Source organism: Syngnathus acus, chromosome 17 (genome assembly GCF_901709675.1).
Source record: "Syngnathus acus chromosome 17, fSynAcu1.2, whole genome shotgun sequence".
Classification (NCBI taxonomy): Eukaryota; Metazoa; Chordata; class Actinopteri; order Syngnathiformes; family Syngnathidae; genus Syngnathus; species Syngnathus acus.
Window position 1 is genome coordinate 1,593,659 of NC_051102.1, and position 22,846 is coordinate 1,616,504.

Genomic DNA, 22,846 nt, shown 5'->3' on the forward strand with positions numbered 1-22,846 from the left:
TTATAAATCTGGTTGATTATTACAAAATCTCTTCTAAAATGATCAGCTAGCATGCCAACTGGTGTTTACAATGTTGAAACTACTATTTCGAATCACCATGTTGCTGAAGGGAAAACTCGTTTAACGTGCTGCTGTGATGTACTCACACTGCTTGCATGATTTCATCACACAATTTCACAAACAAGGGAGCCATGTCAGGGTAATGGGCCATCTCGAGTTTCTCTTTATTGGCTTCCCTTAGGAGAAATCTTTCACAGAGCGAGGAAATCAAGCAAGCAATCATACTGTCAACATCGCACAGAAACATTACATTAGAGCAAACCGCCTTGTCGTCCACATCCATGCACACCTCAATCTATTTTTTGATGTTGATTAACTTCATTGAGCTATGAACTAATTCGTTGTATTTGCATCCGAAGATATAAATCCATCACCTGGTATCTTCGGATGTATTTCAGTCGTTCATAATTGTAACTGGGTGTTCACAGATGTGGACAACATTGTTAAATCAATCCAAGGTTTTCAATTTTTCTTTGAACTGTTCTGTTGCGAACCCAGCTAGCAATCACATATATGTTAAGTGTTCGTCCCCGTAACGACTTTAGACTTCTTTAGAGCTTTTGTGCCTTGCTTAAGGGCACCTCCTTAGTAATTCCTTCAAAATGGTCTTCCAAGATCCTTTTGTTTTTCTCTTTGGGTCCTGTGACCAACCATCAAAGTCATTTCCTGATGAGCTCTTCTGCCATATTTAAAGTGCTGTCCCCATAGTTCAGCTGTCTGTGGGGGTCCACACGGGTGGCTCCAATCCCCAGCCCCTTTTTGATCCAACAAAATGGATTCCTCAGCTCTGAGGGTGTCCTGTCTATAAATACCCGCGATGAGTGACGACCACCGACAGCTGCAGCCAACCAGGGAAGGAAGGCGTAGCAGAAGGATCTGGGATCTGAGCACTGATAAGGAATGAGGAGAGCCTCCGTTCTACTCCAAGCAAGAGAAGGTAGCAGAACAAAATGGCTGCTCTGACTATAGACCCGACAGAGCAGCCTCGGATGTACCAGCAGACCCTTCTTCAAGACGGACTGTGTGACCTGTTGGAGAATGACAAATTTGTGGACTGTGTCCTCAAAGTCAAGGACAAGAAGTTCCCCTGCCATCGCTTGGTTTTAGCAGCCAGTAGCCCCTTCTTCAAGGCGATGTTCCTGTCTGACCTGGAAGAGAGCAAGACGCGTGACATAATCCTCAAAGATGTGGAGCCCGGCACCATGGGGATGATTTTGCGCTACCTCTACACCTCTGACATTAATTTGACAGAGCAGAACGTCCAGGACATCTTCATGGTGGCTAACATGTACCAGATCCCGTCCATCTTCTCGGTTTGCGTGTCCTACCTTCAAGAGAAGCTGGTACTCGGCAACTGCTTGGCTATCTTCAGGTTGGGGCTGCTGCTGGACTGTCCGAGGCTCGCCTTGACTGCTCAGGAGTTCATCTGTGAACGCTACCAGGTTGTCATCAGGGACCAGGATTTCCTGCAGCTGGCCGCCACCGAGCTGGCTCTCATCATCAGCTCGGATGCGCTTAATGTCCAGCGGGAAGAACAGGTGTTCGAATCCCTGATGGGCTGGGTCGAACACGATGAGAAACAAAGGCTGGAAGAACTGCCCGAATTGTTGCACTGCATCCGCTTTAGGTTGATGCCTTTGGACTACTTTAAAAAAAAAGTGCAACGCCATCAATACATCCGATTGAACCAGGAGATCGAGAAAGAGCTAGAGCTGGTGAAGGATGCTCACAGAGGTCGTCTCCCAAAGCCCAAGTTGGAAGGAACGGAGGGAGAAGAAAGCGAGAAGGACCAGGAGGGCTACCTGCCGGGAATCCTCAACAACAACCCGCGTTTTGGGATGTTTGAGATGGACTTGCTACTCATGATCAGTGAAACGGGCACAGTGGCCTATGAACCAGTTGCAAATGAATGCTTTGTGGTGTCGGACTCTGGAGAAATTCCAAAGAACCACTGCAGTCTGGTAACCAAAGAGAACCAGGTGTTTGTTGTGGGCGGGCTTCTCTACAATGAGGAGAACCAAGATGAACCCTTCAGCTCTTACTTCTTACAGGTAAGCAGAGACGTCTTGAATTTCCACTTACAATTTTCTTTTGCCACTAACGCCACATGAATGAATGTCATTCCTAGTTTGACCCAGTCAGCTCCGAATGGTTAGGGATGCCCTCACAACCCAACCCACGCTGCTTGTTTGGAATGGCACAAGTGGAGAATTCCATCTTTGTTGTTGGAGGCAAGGAACTGAAAGAAGGGGAGCACGTTCTGGACTCGGTCATGATTTACGACAGACAGTAAGTACGGACAGAAAACTTGCTTCATGATCAGCTCCTGGTGCCTCGTTGGGACTCCTTTTGGCCCTGAGATTGAGAAGTCCAGGCTGAATCCCAGCTCTCGCCCAAAGTCAGCTTATCCATGATCCAAACATGGATAAGCAGTATTTTTTAATATCTATACGGTAGTCTTGATCCTATTCTTCCTGTATTCTGCATCACTGCCCTAAAAAAAAAAGAAAATAATCTAGTTTCCGCGATGTGGGACAAAGAAAGGCTTACACTATCTGTTCTTTTCATCTCTTTTTTTTCTCTCTTAATCAAGAGCACATTTCCCCTAGAATTTGTGTCCCTCCAACAATGAATAACCAACCATGGATACAATAGCTCACAGCATTTGTGTACACCTCTGGTTTAATTCTAAAGAATGTTTTTTTTTCTTTTTTTCAGGTCATTCAAATGGGGTGAGTCAGACCCTCTTCCGTACGTTGTGTACGGCCACGGGACCGTATCACACAAAGGCCTCGTCTATGTTATTGGTGGCAAATCAGAAAGCAGGTAAATCGCTACAATCTGGAATTGCAACATTTAATTTTTTGTTTGTCCTGCTGAGTTGTCGTCTGTCATGTTTTGATGTAGGAAGTGCATGAGGAGAGTCTGCGTCTACAACCCCACAAAGTTTGAGTGGAAGGACCTGGCCCCCCTGAAGACAGCTCGCTCCCTGTTTGGCGTTGAAGTCCACAACGACCAGATTTTTGTCGTGACGGGCGTTACGGACACGGGTCTCACCAGCTCGGTGGAGGTCTACGACATAGCCAGCAACGAGTAAGACAACACATTTGAAAGGAGCACTCGCTGTATCATAACGATGAGCTGAAGCATCTGTCCGCATTTGTGAAATGACTCATAAAACAGGAATAGTAGCAAGTGATCATATCATAAAACAGACCATTACTGCTGAGTGGGTCACAGTAACAAAGCAACTGCTTCGTATTGAATTCTCTTTGTCTCTCTGTTGTTTAGGTGGTCAGATTTGACCGAGTTCCCTCAGGAGCGCAGCTCCCTCAAACTGATGTCCATGGCGGGCGCCTTGTACGCCGTGGGCGGCTTTGCCATGATGCCCAGTGAAAGCAGTGAGGAGCCTGTGCCAACAGAAATGACTGACGTCTGGAGGTAAGAAGGACTCACCACATAAGGCATAGGTGTCAAATTCAAGATACGGCACACCATGTCATTTTATGTGGCCCGCGAAGACAAATTGTGCATCGACTTCATGTGTTCTAAATTAAAATTTGAGTTCACTTTTAAAAAAAAAAAAGAGTTATTGCTAACAATTTTTTTCCATTCATTGTTTTAAATATTATAACAGTATATAACAGTTTTTACTACTGTCTGATTTTAAAGCTAATTATTCATCAGTTTGTTGTGTAGCCTATACTGTATACAATAAAAGTCTTTGACAGTCATAATGGCCCCCCGAAGGAAACTGAGTACGATGCAGCCTGCAACAAAAATTTGTTTGACATCCTTGACATAAGGTCACATTTATAATTTCATTAGAGATATGAGTCGGGGAGCCCTAGTTTATCCCCTTTGCTGCAGGCGTTATCCTGAAAATGATGATAAACAACACATAAGACCTCTTTGCTCCTATTCTAACTTAATAAAGGCCAAATAAATCATTTTATTTGCCAGGTATGACCTTACAGTCATTTGAATGATTTGTCTGTTTTACGATGAAAAGAATGCGACGGGTACACGATTCAAATCTGAATCTTTCCCACAGATACGAGGACACCAAGAAGCATTGGAGTGGGATTCTACGTGAGATTATCTATGCAGAGGGAGCCACCATCGTTCCGGTCCGGCTCAACACTCTGCGCCTCAACAAATTATAATCATGCATTGTATTACAGATGACGTACAGAGAAGGCTTAGATGGAAATTTAAATATCAAATCATATATTGTATAAAAGTTGATTCACGCACCTGTTTGTTCTTATGATCTACATTTAAAACAACAAATAAATAAATGGATCCCATAAGTTTGAAAAATAAATCCAAAGTGTAAACGCTTTTAGTTTTATTCATCTTCCACAAATATTTTGTCTCATATGCTGTACAATACACAGTATTTACAGGGCACCACACTCATTGCTGAGAACACCAGGAGTGAACAATATCTAGTCTTGAATGTAAACATTGATTTACAGTTGACACCTGAGCATAAAAGTCATCATCATAAAACATGCTATAAACTGACACCCGTATTTACAAGGATACTTTGTGTACAATGCACGCGTGTGTGCGTGTGTGTGACTTTTAGCCTGAGGTACTTTCTGTGAGTTTATGTAAACCGAGCAGGATGTGGCATTGAAAATGTTCTTTAGAGGAATCAAATCATCGTGGATCTTATCACACAAGCCGAGCACCTAGTAGCATCTGCAGAAGCATCTTCTTCATGTTTAATTAAGTTGAAAGATTATTATCTATTATTATAGATACAGTCTGAATCATATTTAGCTGGCTGGTCGACAGCCAATAAATAGCAGAGACAACAATAATTCACAATCACATTCACACCACTGCCGGGCGTCTTCAATGAAGCTAACATGCATGATTTTGGAATGTGAGAGAAAAGCCTCAATGTGACCCACTCGGCTAGTGCCTGCTGGGGCTGTCCAAATAATTCTGCACAAAATAATCACTTTGACCACGTTACAACGCTATGTGTTGTGAACCAATAATGGAAGTCCTCTATACAACTGAACAGCACCACTTCAAATGCGTCAAAGCCTCAGTAATGCGAGTTGCACAAGCTTCATCAGTCCCTCCTGTGGAATGTCATCCAACTCTCATGGAGAATGCCTTTGGATGTTGGGAATGCTATGGATTTCTTAATAACCAAATCAACGCATCACAGCGCCCGCCGGTGATCAAGTTAACATCCTTCTTTTTATAGGATGTGGGTTCGTTTTGCTCTTTGTCCACCTATTATTTCATATATATTTATGTAATACATATTATTATTTCTATACTATATTATACATATTATTATATTATTTTAATATTATATATTAAATAATATAAATACAATAATAGAAATATAATGTAATATATATATAATATAAATATTATATTTTAGTATTATATATTTAATATTATGCTTTATTATGCTCTTTATACTGTCTGATCCCTTGTACTGTCCCTGTCTTCCACATGACACGGTAACAAAAAAAGTGATGCACTTTCACAGCTGGTAGAAGGAATCACACCAAAGCAAAAGGTCGTACTGACCTTAAGGGACACCAACATGGAAGTGGACTTTGAGGGTGTGCAGAGCAGAGCTTTTGTTTCCGTGTCAGATGGCTGAGAAGTGCTCGTGACACGCAGACGCTCGTCGGGCGGTGGGGCTGCATTTGGTTAGCATGGTGATCTGAGTGCTAAAGTTGTTGCCATTGCTGCCGATGGAGGGCTGCTGGTACTTGGTGTCTGCACCCAGGAAGCGCTGCAACATCCATCTGCGCCACTTACGCTTAATCTCCGCCTGTACCTGCAGAGGAGGCCGGGAGGTGGATGGCCAAGGGGAGAGAGAATTAGTGATATAATAGGCCTGTAAACATTTTAGGTAGCTATTTTGGTCTTTGCTTACCTCCCCATTAAGGAAACAGTACAAGACAGCCACTACGAAACCCTGCAGAAGAGAGAAAGTGTATTCGCAACGGCACAGACATTTTTTGGGAATGAATAATGTCTTTAGGACTAGGACCAATTTGAGGCTCACATAACAGTTGATCTCAGAGAAAATTTCCCAGGAGATAAAGCAACTATTACTCATGATGGCTTCCATCTTTAGTGCTCTATCATGGCCTTTGCTCTCACCATCAATTTACTGGTGCGTAAATCAACTTTTTTTGTTGTTTTTATATATAAAATGAAACATGGTGGTGCGGCATCCTGTTATCCGTCCAGATTTTTTTATTTTATTTTAGTTTTTTTATGTGCTGCTGTACAAACATGAAAAGTCATCAGCATATGAATCTTTACCTGAAATGAACCAAGGATAAGATCAAACACCATCCTCAGCTGTGGGTGGATGTGGTCGGGAATGAAGGCAAAAATGATGTAGTTGATCCCAAAGAGAGGAATCAAGAGCAGTGTGGATTTAGCCAGTCTCCTGGGGAGGAGGAAGAGTTCAGATGAAGAGACGAAAAACAGTGGTCACAATTGAAGCACGGGTGCTGAACATCACCATACACCATTGTTGGAAAAATGCTACTTCAGCAATTCTCAAAAGCAGGATTTCACACAATGTATTGCTCATAGTGGAAGCTATATATATCGAAATGAACCTGGAATTCAATCAACATACATAAAAAAAATTGCATCGTTTCTGGAAAAAATACTGACTTGATGAAGTGTTTATGTTTTTTCCAAAATAATTGAATTAAACTCTACTGAAAGAAGTGGTGTGTACTTCAAGATATTTTAAATGCACTAAACCTACGAGTACTGATTTGATTCCTTTCTTCCAATGTCGGGACAATTCATCTTCTGCCGTAAAATGCGGATTATACAGATGAAGAGGAAAAAGTTGACCTGCCAAGAAAGTCAAAGACAGCTAAATATAGTAGCTCCATTGTTTGGAGTAAATGTCACTTGCAAAGCAGCAATGTCACTCACAAGAATAGTGACAAGGATGGGCGTTTTGATGATCCACCAAGGTTTGTCATCAATAATCTCCCAGCATCTGCCAGAAAAGACAACAAAGTCACGAACTCAATGGGTGCACCATGCTAGTAATTGCTAATGAAATATAAGATATCGCTAATAATTTGGCATTAATATCCAAGTTCTTAATCGCTAAAAGTGCTCATGCCCAAATAGGGCTTTTTAGGAATACTAAATGCTAAGTTAGCATGGCAACAACGACAAAAACAGTGAATTAAAAGAGTGAATTGCAAGCTCTATATCATAAATTGAAACTGAACATCATTTTTCTACTGACGAGAGACTTGCTTTACTTTGAGGGTGATAAAAATAGATTTTAAGTCATTCCCCAACAGAGCGTGACAAAGGCAAAGAAAAAAAAGACAATTCTTCTCACCCAAGATCATTCAAATAAGCCTTTGTAATCGCCCATGCTGAGATAAAGATGCTTGGAGCCACTGCAAATGACAAATATGATAATATTATTAGTCATCCCATGGACAAATGTCTAAATAACAAAATGCGGCAATGACCTTTTGGAGGATTTTGCAAATGAGACTGTATGAAAAAGTGCACTTTGGGTATGCGTCGCACGATTCCTCTCGGCAGACACAACAATTTTGGCATATTTACGAGTATAAGTTATTTCCAGGGTGTCCTGAAAATGGCCAGCAAAGAAAACATCAAGATAAAAATGAAAAAGCATCTACAGTGTTGCTCCAGCTTACTCCTCTGTTCAAGGTTACAGGCACAAACAAAAATACTCACAATTGACATTCTCCAATTAACCTGGTGTGCACAAGCTTCCACGCAAACTCCACAGACAAAGGAGCAAACCCACAACCTTTCATCCTTTTCCCATCCAGGGTTCCTATTACACACATTGAAAATGCATGCGGAGTGCCTGATGGCTTTGATGGCTATTCAGTAATTGTTCTGTCTGCCTGCATGCTTACATAAATTGCTCAAACGGTCCGTTTTGGACAGCAGCTGGCTGCCTGCCTGCTGTAGACTAAATTAAACCAATCCTGATTGGTAAGCAAATGAGGGCACAGCATTATCCTTTAGCATCTACACAAAATCAGTCAGTGACGCACACTTGTTTTAGATTTTGCTGTGCATTGTTCCAAAAGCAGCAGAAAATGTCGACATACCCCAGCCAATCAGGATGTACCACCAGAAGTACTTCCTCTCCGAGAAGAAGGAGACGGTGAGGAGCGCATGGAGATAGAGGCCTTCTACCAGCAGCCAGAAGTAACTGGCCATGATTCCATATTGGAAGAATACCACCACAGCCTTACAGCCCAGCTAAAAAAAAAAAAAAAAACATACATTAGTTTCAGGTATCTACATATCAATAAATTACAATATTATATTATATTATATTATATTATATTATATTATATTATATTATATTATATTATATTATATTATATTATATTATATGATTTTGAGTAAATGAAATTTAGGTCAACTTTTTACATCGGTTTTAAAAAGACAATTTTTCAGAATTTGCCTGTTGTCCTAACATTTTTTCCTGTGATTTCCACAGGGTGTTTTGACAGGCTGAATTATAAACAGTCAATTGATCTTTTCTAAAATGTTTTTTTTCCACACTTGGAATGTTAACAAATGGCGGAGACGGGGAGCAGCTGTGTTTGAAGTGGGGAAATCCGTAGACCCGTAGGAGGGAATGAATAGCTCAGCTCTAACGTGAAGCCAAAGGTGATTGATAGCCTGCAGATCTAATCAAGTCAGGTAATAAAGCACTGGACTCTCCTGGAACAAGATGTGACATAAAGATCAAATCCAAGATGAAACCAGTAGCTTCAACACCTCAGCCATGCACACCATGCTCTGGCGATGTTAATATCACCGAGATCACGTGAGCAAACAAAAAAAATGTAGCACAACTCCATGTGATTCACAAAGGTTCAGGCTTAATGTTCAGCAAACAGGAACTTCCTTCTGGACAAATGAATGGGGAACACTCTTAGGAGCGGAGAGGACTTGACAAACATTGTTCCACCCAGCGTCAGGTTAAGCAAACTTTGGAGAAATATGGTCACGCTCAATGAGGAACTGTTTGAATAGTTGGGTGAGTCCAAATAGTGTTTGGGTATTTTACTCACAGAGGAGTGGCAGTGGTCCGTCTCGCCAATTTCATACAGAACCACGTCCTTGATGAACACGGCGATGGCTTTGAGAATGAACGACACAAACAGATGCATGTGGATGTAGTTTCTTGTGCAGTGCAGCTTCCTGCAAAACACACACACACACACACAACTTCAATGTAAGGGCAAAGATCCAAGAGCGCACAAAGTGATGGTTGGATGTAAAGAGCAAAATTCCTTTTTGCGTCAATCATCCTGGTCCTGGAGAAGCAAAGCAGCCCCAGACCATCACACTGCTTTACTGTCATCTTCTTTTCAGCAAATGCTGTGCCACTTTTGACGCCAGATGTAGTACACCTTGCAAAAAGGTGCGTTGAGTTCATTGCAACCATATCAGATTGAGCTCACGAGTGAAAACCTTCATATAGCATATTGACATCATGTCTTAAGGCCAAAGAATTTCCTGGAAATAGTCCAATGAAATGTATGATGCCAAATGAATTGCACATACATAGTGGAATGTTCTGCAGATTCAACTTTTCTGGTCTGTCTTTCAAAATGGGAGGAGGAGGTGGTGCAACCCCACGCAAGATTATCCAGCTGCCATATATTCACAGAAAACACTGCTCGCAGTAAACACAAGCCTTGTTGTTCAAGCCTGCACATACACGCGCAGGAGCAGCAGTCATATGTTTATTAGTGTCCACACACCCCCGGCCACTCGCTGTAATGATTCCTGCTTGTGTCATTTACTATCTCGGCACACACGTTCTCTGTGTGCAAACAAAAGGTCAAGCTGTGAACAACATCAGCTCGCTCGCTAAGTGCTCTGACTTTACGGCATACTTTGCTGGACAAATGTTTAAAAGTTCAGGAAGTCAGACGTGAAATTAGGTGGGTGATATCAGAAAGGTGTTCCGTTGCCGTGAAGGAAAGCGTCTGGATTGAGCTCCTTACCGAAAGAGGCACAGGATGATGATGGCGACGGTGAGAGAAATAAGCGACACACTGTGACCGATGGTGTAACCCACTTTGACGGCGTCAAAGAAGTCTCCCTGCAAGAAGACGCATTGGGTTCGGCGCCGATAATGTGGCACGACGGCAACTGGGGTTGCCATACCGACCGTGTCATCGTCATCCACAGTGCTGTTGGGATTGTAGCCGCAGTCCATGGTGTAGGAGTCGATGCTAATTGGAGTCCAGCCGTCTTCGGTGCAGGTCTTGGACAGGTTTCCTAATGAGCGCAATGACAGACAGTTCATTTCGTTTCTGTGTGTTGGTTGCGGCTGCGAGTCGCAAAAAAACAAAAATATATATATCATGGCATTTGCTCACACTCAATGATGTCACAGAGTGATGCATTCTCACTGGAATGCCTCCAAATGCTAAAAGGAAATGGGAAGTATGACTTAAAGATACCAGGACAGTTCCCACGTGCATTTAGCGGCCTTTATCGCTCTCCTAATGAGTTGAAAAACAACCCAGGAAGGTATTTTGACTCTGCCCTGCCCGTGGGGCTACCAGTCAACGTCGTCATAGGATCTGAGGACAGAGCTCAGAATGCTCTTCAGACCGGAAAGCAAAGCTTAGAAAGCGCAGTAGCCCAAAACTCCCAATAGACAAATAAGTCCCATGGGGAAAATATGTCGAGTAGTTCGACATGGACTAATGGAGGGAGGGAAAGAGCTGAAGACAAACAAGCAAGCCACGGATTTGGAAATTTGCTCAAGGTTGAACGAGGCATCTCTTGTCCCAACCCTCCAAATGGGGACTGATGGGAAATTGGGTCAACCTGGTTGAGGTGGACCAACTTTCCATTCATTTCTGTCATCACAATTTTGTTTGAAAATCGTTTGAAACACAACTTCCCATCAAATTGTTATCGAAATGTACCCTACATGTTAAACTTGGTTGGAAAATAACTTGTCTTGCTTTCGAACGCTTCGCATGACCTTATCCTTTTCTTCTCTGGAATGTAAAATTAAATTCTTTTCCGGGCTTTTGGTTCTGTCCTTAAACATTTCTCACAGTCTTCCTCTAGGGTATGGTTCTCTTTCATGGAGCTTTAACCTAAAGTGATTAGGAGAGCTAACTATTGATCTTGCATGTCTTGGGATTTCCTTTTCCTCTGGAAACTGTTTTTAGCTCTGCGACAAACGATTTGCTATCCTGGAGAATTCCCGTCTCTGGTGACCAATATCATTTTGAAAATGCCAACTGGGCAACAAAAGTGTCTGTCGACTTTGACTAAAGATTGATTAGAATAATGCCACACCAGACACACAATTATTTGTATACATAACATTCAAATGAGCTGTAGTCTGTGTTCTTGCAATTATCTTTGTAAAGTCATCGCCGTACCTAATGAAGCGTCATCTTGTGAAGACGCATGATACAACTGTCTGATCAATGTGCATCGGTATTCTAATGAGACTTGAATCCCTTCTTTCAAAACTCGCCATCTAATTTTGTAACTCAGAAGAAGCAAACAATCAAACTGGGGTTGTTCACTGGAATAATAACGCAGCCTGTTAACGGTTTTTTTTTTCCCTTCCCCGACGGCAAAGAAAGGAATCTGCAAAAAAAAGAATCCACGTACTGAATAGAGCTTTACAAATCTAGATGGAGGATTTATTTCCCAAGCAAATCACTCCACAATTCTTGGCAAATTGTTGGCATTCTGGCAAATACCTGAGAAGAGGGAGCTTTAGCTCGCTCAAACAACATGACAAGACACAAAGGAGATGATAAGCCCCTGCTGTTCGCTGGATTTGGCATGTTTGACAAGAATGCTTTCATCATCCCCCAAGTCAGTGCCATGCCGTGTACGACAGACAACAAGGCCAGCCGACTCAAAGGAGTTAATCACCCGGCCGGCCGGTCGGCATCGTTTTGATTTCATCATAAGCTCACCTCGCATGCAAATGATTAGCTCCGGCTGGTTTATGACAAAACAATCTTGTGCTCACGTGAGCTGCAATGTTTTCAAATAGAAGAGGTGAGCAGGTCATGAGAATGGCAACTTCTCTATCAGCTCCGTTTAAAGACTCACTTTTGTAACTCTTGTGACGCAAAGGCTCGCGCAAAGTGGCATAACCGGGCCACCGGCTTTGTTGGAGGAAAAACGCACCGGCCGCCACACGGTGGACTGAATCAAAGTCCTCCGAAAATAACCTGAGCACAGCAAGTTCCTCCAGCACCAATGATTTGTTGATTTACAGAATTGAGTTGACTTCCACCCCCTTCCTCTACTCCCTCCCTGCTCCATTCCAATTTGGGCCCTGGACCTCGCTTCTTCTATTCTCAGGTCCTTGGAGTTCCCATCTGGGTCGCATGAACTGGTGATTGCAGCAATGAACCTTTCACATGCTGCTGATCACTAATCATGCTCAGATCCCTCAGCGTGGCTTTTCTGCATCATATGCGGGACCTCAACTTGACTTTGTGTGTGTACAGATAGTAAAAGCTTCAAGTTGACATGCCTGGAGTTTGTACTCTGCTTTGTACAAAACTACTGTTACTTATTACAGATAAATGGGCGTGGCGTGAAAAGTATTGTCAAAAGTATCAACCTTTTCCGCAATCTAATATTTGATGGATAAAATTGCAATATTTTTAAAATATTTTGGCTGTTTTTGTGGAAAACGCTTACTAGTGATTTATCAGCGTTTTTCACGAGTTCCATTTTTTTCTTGAACACATTTATAATGGGCATCATTTATAAGTGGATTTTCACTTCCCCACAAATTTGTAACTTTTATTTTTCATCATTCTGAATCTTTTTTTTTCCTGCTGATTTTTTTTTAATAGCCTCATGTTAAGGGCTGACCATCTCAATCCAAGTCATTAAATATTGTTCTCTCCCTGCTCATGAGTCTAACCAAGTACATGAGAATTAGCCGTTTGAATTGATTCAACAGTCCATTAAATAGGCAGCCAAAGCTGCAATAAATCTCGTATTACCCAAAGATTTGTCATAAATGCATCATCAAAACAAAAAGTCAGGACCAAATGAAAGCTCTGTACCGTCATGTTTATGGGAGGTGAATTTCTCCAGGGTAATAAACCAAATGGAGGCAGAGGAAAAGCATAATTAGAAGAAAGTAAGCATACTTGGCAAATTGCAATACAATCTCAAACACGCTGCTTTGAAATCTCAGCGGTGTCGCTTGCACGTAATTAGCTACTATGTACGTCCCCAAGAGGCCAAAGCAGCGGGATGAACGGATAAATAAATGTCTCTGCTGACAGGATGATATACCACACAATTGAGATGAGAAATGTTTTTTGACTTTGCGCGATGGTGCCAGGTGATTAAATGTTGTGATGTGCCGGAAGGGGTGCGAGCGACCATAAAGATAACAAACTAAGTTGTCATCATCTCACAATGTGTTGGGTGATGATACAAAGTCAACAGGAGCAAATGCAATTTGAAACAGCAGCTCCAATAATAAAAGGGGATTGATGCATATCACTGAGCGCCAATCAAGACTGCAACTTGCATCCTTTGTGCTAAAGTCCAGCATTGTAACTTACGTGTGGGAATCTCCCTGGAGAAGTAGAAGAGATATTTGGGGCACGGGATGGTGACCACTTCCCCAACCTCAGCATTTGGCCAGCAGGTGATCTTGTCCCACATCCCGCTGCAACCTGGATGACATGCATTCAATCAATTGAGTCCAAATATATCTGATACATTGTAGCATCAGAATGAGTGTTGCCATGGCAGCCAGAATGTCCGATGATCACCTAAGTTGACGCTAAGCTTTGGCCGCCATGACTTATGAAAAAGCTCCCTGTCTTTTGTTACGCATTCTGCTTGGAATTCATCAGTTTGCCGGCATTTTCCACGCTGCGCTTGATCTCAGGACACACAAGTGGGTCAGCGCACATCATCTATTTGAGCGCTGAAACATTTGCTAAGGCCACATGCAGCAGGAGTAACAGTATGTGCAAGCATGCAAGCTATCATGCCAGCCAGGGGGAGCTTTGAAGAGCGCTTGTTGTCTTTGGAGCCTGTTTTGTCGCTTCCATCCTGACCTTCTGTGGAACTAGCAAATAAGGAGGTGCAGAGAGTAGAAGACAGCTTTCATACCTGATGTTTTGTTCTCAATTTGAGCCTCACACAAATTCTTCTCCTTGTCCAGCTCCTTCTTCATGTCGCACATCTGATTCTGCATGGAGTACACCTGGCAATTAAAGAGACGGCATATCATTCTCAAAAGCGTGAAGGGAAGGAGATGAAAGTTCTTTTTTCACGTCAAGGTGAAATTTCATCATTGTCTCCTGAAATGAGACAGACTAGCAGCTGCGAAGCCGCTCGTGAAGCAGAGACCAAAATCCATTTCCAGACGGTAATATTCATTCTTTAAAATGGATGGAAGGAGCCCTTCAATGTTGTACAAGGGGACAAGGATATATTGTCTTACTTAGGTTGATGAGTTGTGTCCCTCTGACATATAAATCAGACTTTTGTTAGTCACATAGTGAATCCAGATGACTCCCACTTGAAGGTTGGAAGGACGGCATACCTCAGATTGGAAGAGCGTGACTTACTTCCAGGGCAGGCATTATTTTCATAGACGGCCGCAAAATGGGGGCAAGAAATCCATTTATTGCAGTTTACCTGTAAATGCTCAAATCTGTGTACAGTACGTACTGACAAAAATGTGTTGATTTTTTCTTTTTTTTAAACACAGTAACCAGAGAAAAGCATCATTAGCCAATTATTAATACTTATGTATGTATTTGAAAATAAATACAATAAAATTGTACTTCCAAAGTGCTATTTTTGGTCTTTGGCCCGACTGCTGAAGTCACACATAAATCATACATGCTTCTCCACAGGAGACCAATGTAGCTAAGGATGCGGTAAAGCACTAAGTGAGGAGACAGACAAAGGAGTCTGTTGCCATGGTGTTGCGTTGAGAAGGGAGGCCATTACATCCCTGATCCACAGCGGGCATAAAAACATATAAGTGTCAGTGACAGACAAGTGCAGACGGGTGTGAAAGGAAAGGAAAGGAAAGGAAAGGAAAGGAAAGGAAAGGAAAGGAAAGGAAAGGAAAGGAAAGGAAAGGAAAGAAGGGGTTGTCATGCCGAGCAGCCCAACACACAGCTGAGCTAATGATGGAGAGCAAGACAGCAAAATCCTTCAGGTCAAAAAGTTTACAAAAACACCATACTGTTCGGATTAAAAATATCAAGAAGTTATTAAAGCAAAACATTGTTAAGGAAGATGACTGTGCTGCGTGTCTTTTTTCATTCCGAGGTCAAATAAGGCGCGCAACGCATCAAAAAAAAAGAAAAAAACCGGGCCGCGTCTTGTGTGCATAGCTCCAAAGTTCCATATGGACTCACGTTTATTGGCATTCCTGAAAGGAGGTCACTCAACTGCGTGTTTAATTGTACTCACGGATTGCAGCAGCATGCAGGACAGAAGAATGAAAAAGCTCCTCCAAAGTTCCGCGAACATCCTTTATATGTGTATTGTTAAGACAAAAAGGTTTTGGAAAAACTAGATTAGGATGACTGCTCTTGACTGACTTGTGCGTTTCTTGCGCAAGGAGAGCAGCGCTACGAATCGCACTCCCCCTCCCCCTCCCACCAAAGTGAGAGGCAACCAATGACAGCTCACTGGACGCCAGGGCACACCTTCGACACACCTTTCATTTCGTCGATTGTTTTTGTTAGGGGATAACGTTGAGGGAAGACGCTCACGAGTCACGATTCAGCAGCCACAATATTAAGTCCACCTACTCACTCCTTGGAGCCACACATTTGATTGACATGTGTTTTGACGTGTGCGCTTTTCACTCGCCTGTTTTTTTGGATGACTCTCCGAGGTTTATGAAGGCTGTGATGAATGTCAGAATTCTAATCGGATTGAAAATCATACGTGCTGTGTTCTGGGAAAATTGGAGGAATGTGTTGTCATCTGACTGTTGATTTGTACACGGTATGTGCTTGTTGAAATGTTTTGGGATAAAAGATACACATGTTAATATTTTGCTATTAAAAAGGTAATTTCAATATACAGGACTGTCTCAGAAAATTTGAATATTGTGATGAAGTTCTTTATTTTCTGTAATGCAATTAAAAAACCAAAAGTGTCATACATTCTGGATTCATTACAAATCAACTGAAATATTGCAAGCCTTTTATTATTTTAATATTGCTGGTTATGGCATACAGCTAAAGAAAACTCAAATATCCTATCTCAAAATATTAGAAAATCATGAAAAAGTTTACTAGTTGGGTATTCATCTAATCACTTGAATCGTCTAATTAACTCGAAACGCCTGCAAGGGTTTCCTGAGCCTTGAAAAACACTCAGCTTGGTTCAGTAAACTAAATGACAAGTATGGGGAAGACTGCTGATCTGACTGCTGTCCAGACGACCATCATTGACACCCTCCATCAGGAGGGTAAGACACAAAAAGAAATTTCTCAAAGAGCAAGCTGTTCACAGAGTGCAGTTTCAAAGCACATCCACAAAAAGTCTGTTGGAAGGGGGAAATGTGGCAAGAAACGCTGCACAACCAAGAGAGATGACCGCAGCCTTAACAGCATTGTGAAGAAGAGTCGCTTCCAGAATTTGGGGGAGCTTCAAAGACAGTGGACTGAAGCTGGAGTACAGGTATCAAAAGCCACTGTTCACAGACGTGTCCGGGAAATGGGCTACAATAGCTGTATTCCCATGGTCAAGCCACTTCTGAACTCAATACAACGGAAGAAGTGTCTGACTTGGGCTATGGAAAAGAAGCACTGGACAGTTCCAGAGTGGTCCAAAGTCCTCTTTTCAGACGAAAGCAAGTTTTGTATTTCGCTTGGAAGTCAAGGCGCCAGAGTCTGGAGAAAGGCTGGAGAGAAGCAAAATCCAAGTTGCTTGAAATCCAGTGTGAAGTTCCCACAGTCAGCGATGGTTTGGGGAGCTATGTCAGCTGCTGGTGTTAGTCCACTGTGTTTCATCAAGTCCAGAGTAAATGCAGATTTTAGAGCACTACATGCTTCCGTCTGCTGAAAAGCTCTATGGAGATGATGATTTCATTTTCCAGCATGATCTGGCACCTGCCCACAGTGCCAAAACCACCAGTAAATGGTGTACTGACCATGGCATTACTGTCCTCGATTGGCCTGCCAATTCCCCTGACCTGAACCCCATAGAGAATTTGTGGGGTATTGTGAAGAAGAAGCTGAAAGACACTGACCCAACAATGCAAATGAGCTAAAGGCCGCTATTGAAGCATCCTGGGCATCCATAACACCTGTTAGAAAAATGTATATATATGTTATCATGCGTTCTCTAATCAATCCTTTACCGCAATATTACTGCAATACATGCTTGCTGCTTGGCCTTGTTGTTCTTGTGGTTTACCACAGAAGAGGCGAGCGGTTACAGCTGGGGCAGGCAGGACGCAGCTGACAACTCAGTGAGAAGAAGTCATCTACTGAAACAATTCCGAGAAACAACATGCCTCACCACTGTACCGCAGCCTCACGCTCTTAATGAAGCGACAAGCAAATATCACGTTTCCTGTTTTGATTGTAGAGACAATGAGTGCAGCCTCACGCTTTCAATGAAGCGTCAAGCAAATATCGCGTTTCCTACCGAGTGGTTGCTGAATGCTAAATGCTTCATTGCCATATAAGTATATGACACCTTGCGGCTTTCTGCTTACGAGACAAAACCCACACGCTTGCCCCCTTCCCCTTAGGGGTCTTTGTTTCACACTGTGGGTAGGGCAAATCCAAATTAAAAGAGCAGGAGTGCAAACAGATATTTAGTGTAGTGAGATTGTTGTAAGCTATCTGTACTGCACTCCTCACGAGCATAGAATTAATATTTCTGTCTCACTTGTGATTTGTCTGCTGATACTTTTCTCTTAAACATTTATTCAGTCAGTGAATTAAACCTGACAACACCTCAGCAATGCCACAGGCTGATTGCCTCAATGCTACGCCGCATTGGTTGCAGTAATCCGCGCAAAAGGATTACCAACCAAGTACTGATTGCATTAATGGACATTTTCAAATGTTTGATTTTGTTTTACTATTATAAATCTTTTTTTTTACTTGGTCAGGGGAAATATTCTAATATTTTGAGATAGGATATTTGAGTTTTCTTAAGCTGTATGCCATAATCAGCAATATTAAAATAATAAAGGCTTGCAATACTTCAGTTGATTTGTAATGAATCGAGAATGTATGACATTTTTGTTTTTTTAATTGCATTACAGAAAATAAAGAACTTTATCACAATATTCTAATTTTCTGAGACAGTCCTGTATGTGCACAATAGAAACTCACAACTAAGTTGAGCTTGTGTGACTATAATATTGACTTCACATTACAACTGGAGAATGCAAACGTGGAGGTCAATAGCTGGCAAAAATACGTACAACAGCACAAAAAGCAAGTTTTGGAGTTGAGCAAACGCAGAAACAAACATCCACATCTGCATCATGCTCTTGATTGAAACATCATGCACAACTGGAAGCGGAACTTTCAGAAAGTGAATGAAATCATCAGAGATGGGGACTCGAGTCACTGTGACTTGGACTCGAGTCGACTCGAGTCGCAGTTTTGATGACTTGTGACTTGACTTGACAAAAATAAAAAAAACTTGAGACTCGACTTGGACTTGGAAGTTAAAGACTCGGGACTTTACTTGACTTGAGACACGATGACTTGAATGACTTCCGTGTTATTTAGTTTATGTTTTCAGTTTGAATATAAAATTAATAATGCTTTAAAAAAAAGTAATATCGATAACACGGTAGGAGCGCAGGCTGAGAATGGCGTTGTCATGATTGGATCGCTACCCTGTCAATCAATCAGTCGTGCCCTCTCTACCTACCGAACGTGTTTATTGGAGAATCACGCCCCTTTATATCATCCATCCATCCATCCATTTTCTGAACCGCTTAGTCCCCACGGGGGTCGCGGGTGTGCTGGAGCCTATCCCAGCCGTCATCGGGCAGTAGGCGGGGGACACCCTGAACCGGTTGCCAGCCAATCGCAGGGCACACAGAGACAAACAACCATTTGCACTCGCACTCACACCTAGGGACAATTTGGAGTCTTCAATCGGCCCATCAAGCATGTTTTTGGGACGTGGGAGGAAACCGGAGTGCCCGGAGAAAACCCACGCGGGCCCGGGGAGAACATGCAAACTCCACACAGGGAGGGCCGGAGGTGGAATCGAACCCGCACCCTCCGAACTGTGAGGCGGACGTGCTACCCAGCGCGCCACCGAGCCGCCCCCTTTATATCAGACATGCACAAACATGTCAGCGGGAGCCGTACCTTCGGCTATCGTAATTACTACCTTTATGACGGCAAAAGACGGCCAGCACAGTGCAAGATATGCAACAGAAACATTTCAGACAGCCAGACGACTTTGTCCGTTTGAAGTTTATAGATCTCTGGTGTCTCCAGATGTTACAGATGAAACATAAAATGTTTCTAATGCTCTTTAATGTGTTTCTTCTTTCAGATTATTTTTTCATATTTGCAACTCAAATGTGTCAGACACTGTCAGCAGACGTTCATTTGTTTAGATTGAGCTGTCAATCATTGTATGAGGTCATTTCTTTTTTGTTTGATTCCATGGTGTATTTGACTGAATATCAGTAATTACAGTGCAAATCCAAATTATTGTCATATTTTTTAAACAGGTTAGACACATTGGACAATGATGGTTACATAAAGTTACTTATATCTTGTCTTTTCACGTTACTAAGATCAGATTCTGCGGGTAAAATTGCAATAATAAGGTGACTTGACTTGGACTTGGACTTGACTTGACCTATTTAAGGACTTGACTTGACTTGACTTGCCCAAGAAAAAAATGACTTGGGACTTACTTGAGACTTGAAGGTTAAGACTTGAGACTCACTTGGTCCCATCTCTGAAAATCATCTGTAGAATGCAGCCAAGTGTACAAAGTGCATGTTCTCAGGTCACCCTAGAATAAACATGTCTAAATTGATGGCCCCCAAGAGAAAGACGTTAAAGAGTCCTTGCCATTAACAACTGTGGCCCGGATATTCTTGTAAGATTAAATTTAGATCAATATGACAACATGCAAACCTGCTTTATGTCAACATGTCATCTTCAGCTTTGCCCAGAAAAGCCTGTTTAAAAGCCTTGCCTTTTTATTTTTTTAATCTGATGTGAACAACCTCAGAAATCCTTTAATTGACTGTATGACACATAAAGTTGGGGTGAGAGCAGAATCCATTACAAGCCTTGCTGTTTTTGAATAATTCACGATGTATAACAGACAGGATTAGCAAGAACAGTCAAGCTTGCTGTCCTGAAACATACCTTGCACGAAATTCCAAAAAGGATTTTGCTGTTTTTTCATTTTGTTTTTCTATGCTTTTGATTTATGTTTCTAACTTGCGCAATTGCACATAGAGCAAACGTAGCTCTCGCTGGCTCTGTTGTATGGCCGCTTCTCACCAACATTGTCATCATCATTATCAATTTGAAATGGATTTGTATCATGAAAACATACATAAGGTCAGAAGTACACATGAGAATGGATGAAGCACCTATCGCAGCTGGAGGAGGAATGGAAAAATTGCTTCATTGAGTGCGTCTATGCCAAAGTGCAAATATTTCTGTATCCCCAATTAACTTTCACAGGAACAAAAAGAGCAATAAACAGAGAGAATGGGACAAGGAAATGACAGCAGATATCAAATTTTAAAAAAAGATGTGTACCGAGCATCACACTGTTTGCAAAGACATAACACCCAGCCAGCCAGGCAGTCACACAGCAAAGGAGGGAAAAGGGAAGTCTGCAATCTTTCACTTATTTATCACTTTGGTGATGCAGCTCAATGCGACAGGCGCAATTCTGCAAATGGGAGGCAACAGCTGCAGCATAAAAGGTTCCCAAACTCACAGTAGGGAGGAGGCAAACCAAACTCAAAGACGAAGTATACATATGGAAAAGAAAACATTTATGCAACTCAACGTTGCTTTGTATGCATTTGTCTCAGATTCGGCCCACGCAAGTCTTTCTGCCCAATATCAGCTAAGATAAATTTGCACTTGCCTGAAGCATGGAAGGATTGTAAATCAGCCTCGGTCATGAAACGCCAATGAGAGTAGATAAAATGACACAGCCACATGAATGCAGTACTCGAATCTTCATGAAACAAATGAGCCTTTTGGCTGTCACGGTACATTCAAACTGCCACGAAATTCAAAGAAGAAATTGAAGATAGGCTAATAGGGGGCTAGCAAACGACCCAACTCAGTGTTGAGCACACACACATAAAACTTTGCAATGAGAACTACTACCTGTAACAAGTGAAACATTGTCTGCCCTGACAATTTTTGGAGCAGACTGGGAAGGAGAACTCACTCTTAACACAGCCCACACTGCAGGATAATTGCTTAGGATAATATTTTGAGAGCCATCAAACAAGCAGGCCTTACCTGACTGAGTTCAAGGCAGAAGCAAACAAAGCATCTCCTCAGTGCCAGCGACCACTAGGTGGTCCTAAACAGCAATTAATACTTCAAAAAAACAAAAACAAAAAGAAAGAAAGATGAGTCACCAATGATATTTTTCATTTCATTGTGGAAGCACTGTCATCAAACATATTAGTTATGAACTGCAGAAACTTGTGCATTCCTTTGTGTCAAGTCTCTTTTGTCAAAGACTGCAATCCTTTTGTCCCACTGCCCTACATGCCGCTGGTCTGACTATTGACACATTGTACAAATAGTCACATTTGGGCCATGTAAATATGTCTGGCTTGGCTTTTCAGCTTGGTTTGGCGGTGGCACAAACACTTGTAGCAACTTCAAACTATTAGTCATAAAAATGTATTCTTGCTTTACATTCTCCCTTGTTTCTAGATTTTAGGTGTTAATTGTGATACATAACGTACATAACTCTGGCCGTATCTCACCCACCTCCAGGGCCGTGCCATTGAGGAGCTTTATAATTACCTACCTTGGTGAGTTCAACTCCAGAGATGGAAAAGCCCAGCTCAGAATCCCCAGACTCTGCTACCTAAAAAGAAGGTGTGTCGGTGGGATTGAGGTGGTCTTCCTGTTAACATTAACATGAATGAATTCACTGGACACTTTAATACTCAGTCATCTCGAGACCACAGTATTTCATTTTATGGACGCCAGAGACATAAACACATATGACAGGTTTCATATGTCAGCGTACAAGGGAGAATTGTTTTGGCTGACACAATAATTACCTGACACTTTCAATAACAACATCGTGTCACGTTATTCGAGTGTCGTGTAGGAGTTTGCGCCCCCAAGTGGGCAGCAATGATACCTGCAATATGCACGCACTAACACTGAGCTACACACTTACTATTTTTCGTTTACATGGCCTAATACTACGTTTCTTTCGTTTTGCAAATATTTACTGTATTTATTAGTTTTCCTATTGCGTATATGGCCGACGTTTCTTTCGTTTTGCAAATATTTACTGTATTCATGAGTTTTCCTATTGCGTATATGGCCTAATACTACGTTTCTTTTGTTTTGCAAATATTTACTGTATTTATGAGTTTTCCTATCGCGTTAGCACACGTTCAGGTTGCCTCTTTTTTTTCCGGGTAACCCGTCGTAAACCGAGTATTTTCTGTATTTTTTATTAAACGGGGAACTGCTGCTATCTTCTGGTCGTTACTGTTAACTGC

The 22,846-nt window shown here is 42.0% G+C and overlaps 2 protein-coding genes across 3 annotated transcripts; one reads left to right on the forward strand and one right to left on the reverse strand.

The window, feature by feature from the left end:
- Positions 1 to 906: 906 nt before the first annotated feature.
- LOC119137629 (kelch-like protein 40a) lies at positions 907 to 4,404 on the forward strand. The gene is made up of 6 exons (XM_037277109.1): positions 907 to 2,111; positions 2,189 to 2,349; positions 2,779 to 2,886; positions 2,968 to 3,153; positions 3,352 to 3,501; positions 4,115 to 4,404. The coding sequence occupies exons 1-6, from the start codon at positions 1,011 to 1,013 to the stop codon at positions 4,224 to 4,226; spliced, it is 1,818 nt and encodes a 605-aa protein (XP_037133004.1). The 5' UTR covers positions 907 to 1,010; the 3' UTR covers positions 4,227 to 4,404.
- Positions 4,405 to 5,435: 1,031 nt separating this feature from the next.
- LOC119136616 (vasoactive intestinal polypeptide receptor-like) lies at positions 5,436 to 22,431 on the reverse strand. Of its 2 annotated transcripts, XM_037275186.1 has the most exons (14): positions 22,135 to 22,431; positions 21,612 to 21,692; positions 14,251 to 14,344; positions 13,692 to 13,805; positions 10,280 to 10,389; positions 10,113 to 10,210; positions 9,171 to 9,300; positions 8,193 to 8,346; positions 7,436 to 7,496; positions 7,012 to 7,078; positions 6,836 to 6,927; positions 6,376 to 6,505; positions 5,981 to 6,022; positions 5,436 to 5,881 (listed from the first exon to the last, which is right to left on the reverse strand). In XM_037275186.1, the coding sequence occupies exons 3-14, from the start codon at positions 14,333 to 14,335 to the stop codon at positions 5,690 to 5,692; spliced, it is 1,275 nt and encodes a 424-aa protein (XP_037131081.1). In that variant the 5' UTR covers positions 14,336 to 14,344; positions 21,612 to 21,692; positions 22,135 to 22,431; the 3' UTR covers positions 5,436 to 5,689. The 2 variants fall into 2 exon arrangements, with proteins under 2 accessions (XP_037131081.1, XP_037131080.1); XM_037275185.1 differs by lacking the exons at positions 21,612 to 21,692; positions 22,135 to 22,431 and adding an exon at positions 15,571 to 15,735.
- Between the last annotated feature and the right edge of the window lie 415 nt (positions 22,432 to 22,846).

Coding starts and splice junctions, on each gene's coding strand:
- LOC119137629 (XM_037277109.1), top strand. CDS start 1,011: ATGGCTGCTCTGACTATAGACCCGACAGAGCAGCCTCGGATGTACCAG. Junction 2,112..2,188: donor TCAGCTCTTACTTCTTACAG/GTAAGCAGAGAC, acceptor TGTCATTCCTAG/TTTGACCCAGTCAGCTCCGA. Junction 2,887..2,967: donor GGTGGCAAATCAGAAAGCAG/GTAAATCGCTAC, acceptor GTTTTGATGTAG/GAAGTGCATGAGGAGAGTCT.
- LOC119136616 (XM_037275185.1), bottom strand. CDS start 15,630: ATGTTCGCGGAACTTTGGAGGAGCTTTTTCATTCTTCTGTCCTGCATG. Junction 9,301..10,112: donor ATCATCCTGTGCCTCTTTCG/GTAAGGAGCTCA, acceptor TGTGTTTTGCAG/GAAGCTGCACTGCACAAGAA. Junction 6,023..6,375: donor TTATCCTTGGTTCATTTCAG/GTAAAGATTCAT, acceptor TCTCTTCTGCAG/GGTTTCGTAGTGGCTGTCTT.